General features: G+C 39.4%; 1 protein-coding gene across 1 annotated transcript; it reads left to right on the forward strand.

Moving 5' to 3' along the window:
• Positions 1-228: 228 nt before the first annotated feature.
• On the forward strand, positions 229-2070 carry LOC107829394 (uncharacterized). Its single transcript, XM_016656864.2, has 2 exons — positions 229-1225; positions 1430-2070. The coding sequence occupies exons 1-2, from the start codon at positions 229-231 to the stop codon at positions 2068-2070; spliced, it is 1638 nt and encodes a 545-aa protein (XP_016512350.2).
• The last annotated feature ends 554 nt before the right edge of the window (positions 2071-2624 follow it).

The raw sequence follows: 2624 nt of genomic DNA on the forward strand, positions 1-2624 counted from the left end.
AATGGACTTAGACAGACCCTATCACCGCACCAACACTACTACTACTACTACTACAACCAGTGAACTTTTCATCTGCTTCACTTCTCGTCTTTCTTCTTCTTCATCAGCAATGAAGCTTTCCAAATCTATTCTTAGCCCTAGCCATGCTCGTGACCCACCTCTCTCTCTTCCCACTTCCCTCAGCCGCAGGCTTAAAACCAATGGCAGTATAAAGGGTGGCCGTCCCCTATGTTTCCCTGCACTAACAAGAAACGTGGGTCTAATTTTGAAAACCCAGAACCATCTTCTCCTAAAGTAACGTGCATTGGTCAAGTGAAAATGAAAACCAAGAAAAAAGTAAAACACTCACGTAGCTTGTCCAAAAGAAGGGGCGATGGAAGTTTCAGGAAAATAGAACAAGCCCCTGATGTATTGAATCAAAGGAGTTTAAGTGTGCATTTTCAGCCACCACAAGAATGTGCGGCACATAGAAATCAGAGGTGGGTTCATTTGCCATTGACGATATACGAAGCTTTGAGGGAGTTCAGCTGTTTATTTCCTTGTCGTTCGTCGTGTTTTTCGACGAACGAAAAGGAAAAGGAAGAGAAAATTAACGGATCTAAGTGTGCTTTTGCTAGATGGCTAGTTGCATTACAAAATGGGGAAGCAGAAAAAAATAGAGACATTGAGTTTGTGGTAGCTAATAATGGGGAAGAAGAAGAAAAGGAGAGAATTGAGGAAATGAAAAGTAGAATGAGGAGTTCGAGAAGGCATGTGTTTGAAGATATTGAGTTTAAGGATATTGAGACTAATGTAAAAAAGAAGGAATTAGGAGTACGAGAGGAAGAAGAGAAAGCCAGAGTTAGCATTTGCGTTCCGCCTAAGAATGCTTTGCTTTTAATGAGATGTCGATCTGATCCTATGAAAATGGCCGATCTTACCAATAAATTCTGGGAATCACCTGCTCGAAAAGTAAATAATGAAAAAGAAGAAATTGGAGAAAATGAGCAGGTGGAAAAAGAACTAGCAGATGCAGAGAAATTTGAGTTGAATAATGAGCTTGAAGTGATTGACAAAGGGTGCGAAGAGACGGAGGAAACCAGTGATTCAGTAAATCTTGTGGAAAATGAAGAGATCTCAGAATCAGTGGAGATTATGGAAATGGAGATAGCAAGTAGTAAAGACGAAGAAAAGCTCAAGCGCATCGAATTAGAGCCAGAAACAGAGCAAGAAGATGAAGAAGAGAGTGAGATAAATCCAATTGTAGCAGAAATTAACTCCATTGGACAAGTAGAAGAATCAACTATAGATCAAACAACAGAAAACATTGAAGATAACAAAGTCACAGAACCAGAGAAAGAAGAAGAAGAAGAAGAAGAAGAAGAAGAAGAAGAAGAAGAAGAAGAAGAAGAAGAAGAAGGCAGCATTCAGAGCTATTCATCATTTTCAGAAAACTCTAGCGAATCCAGAGAAGATACATCGGAAGCAACAGAAGAAGAAGACGAAACATTCAATTCTACTATAAATAAAGAAATCGAAGAAACACTATTGTCGGGACACATTGACGAAGATGAAGAAGAAGAAATAGCAACAAAATCTGATGGAGAAATTGCGGCCACAGAAAAGAATGAAGTCGAAAAAGGAGATATAATTAAATCAGTTCTACCAGATTGCTTGCTAATGATGATGTACGAACCAAAATTATCAATGGAGGTATCCAAAGAAACATGGGTACACAGCACTGACTTCATTTTACCAGAGAGAGAAAAACAAGCCAAATCAGTGAAGAAAAGGATTAGCATCGAATCTAAACCTCCGCACCCAGCGTCGGATAACAGGAGCGATCAACAGCTGCTGGTACCGCCGAGGTCTTCGTGTTGCCTGCCGGCGGCCGGCGTTCCGCCGATGTCCATGGCGACGATGATAGAACAGAAACTGGTGAAAGCAATGGCTTACGAGCCGTTCGTGTTGACGAGATGCAAGTCCGAGCCGATGAGGACGGCGGCGGCTAAGGTTGCGCCGGAGAGTTGTTTCTGGAAGAATAGGAAGTTTGAGCCGCATCGGCCCGCTACGTACGGAGTCGGGTTTTGAGCTGACCCGAATCGACAAGATTATACCCTGTGGTTGGTCGTACTGGAGAACCGTAGTCTTGCACAGGTGCTCAGGTTGTACATTTTCTTTTAAACTTTTTGTCATTAATGAATTATTATTAGTAGAAGTAATCCTTTTCAGTTTTTAAATTTTTGGGTTTTTCATGATTGGATTTAAGATTATGTACTGATGTTGTAAAAATGAATTTTGCTCATTGTAATTTAATCGGTCTAACAAATTAAGCTCTTTCATGTTTTTGGTTTCCACTTGATTCGTTCAGACATATTATTAATTTTTAAACAATTTGATTGTATAAATATTCTCTAATACATTTGAACTTTAATTGATTTCACCAATAATTAGTTGCCTTTTCTTTTATTTTAAGTCTCCAATAAGTATGGAAAGAAATAGTAAACTGCTGCTGAGGTCTCTGATTTGGGACATGGGTTTTGTTAAGCTGGTCGATGCGAGGACAGAGTAGATTTTGGACTTGATCCAGATTTAGGCAAATACTATTTAATTGTGTATTAGACATTTATAAATTACTAATGTTT

Source organism: Nicotiana tabacum, chromosome 21, assembly GCF_000715075.1.
Source record: "Nicotiana tabacum cultivar K326 chromosome 21, ASM71507v2, whole genome shotgun sequence".
Taxonomy (NCBI): domain Eukaryota; kingdom Viridiplantae; phylum Streptophyta; class Magnoliopsida; order Solanales; family Solanaceae; genus Nicotiana; species Nicotiana tabacum.

What these genes read in the sequence shown, in the direction of transcription:
- LOC107829394 (XM_016656864.2), top strand. Translation starts at nt 229, where the DNA reads ATGTTTCCCTGCACTAACAAGAAACGTGGGTCTAATTTTGAAAACCCA. An exon ending in GCAAGAAGATGAAGAAGAGA is followed by an intron (nt 1,226 to 1,429) that starts GTGAGATAAATC and finishes CATCATTTTCAG; the next exon opens with AAAACTCTAGCGAATCCAGA.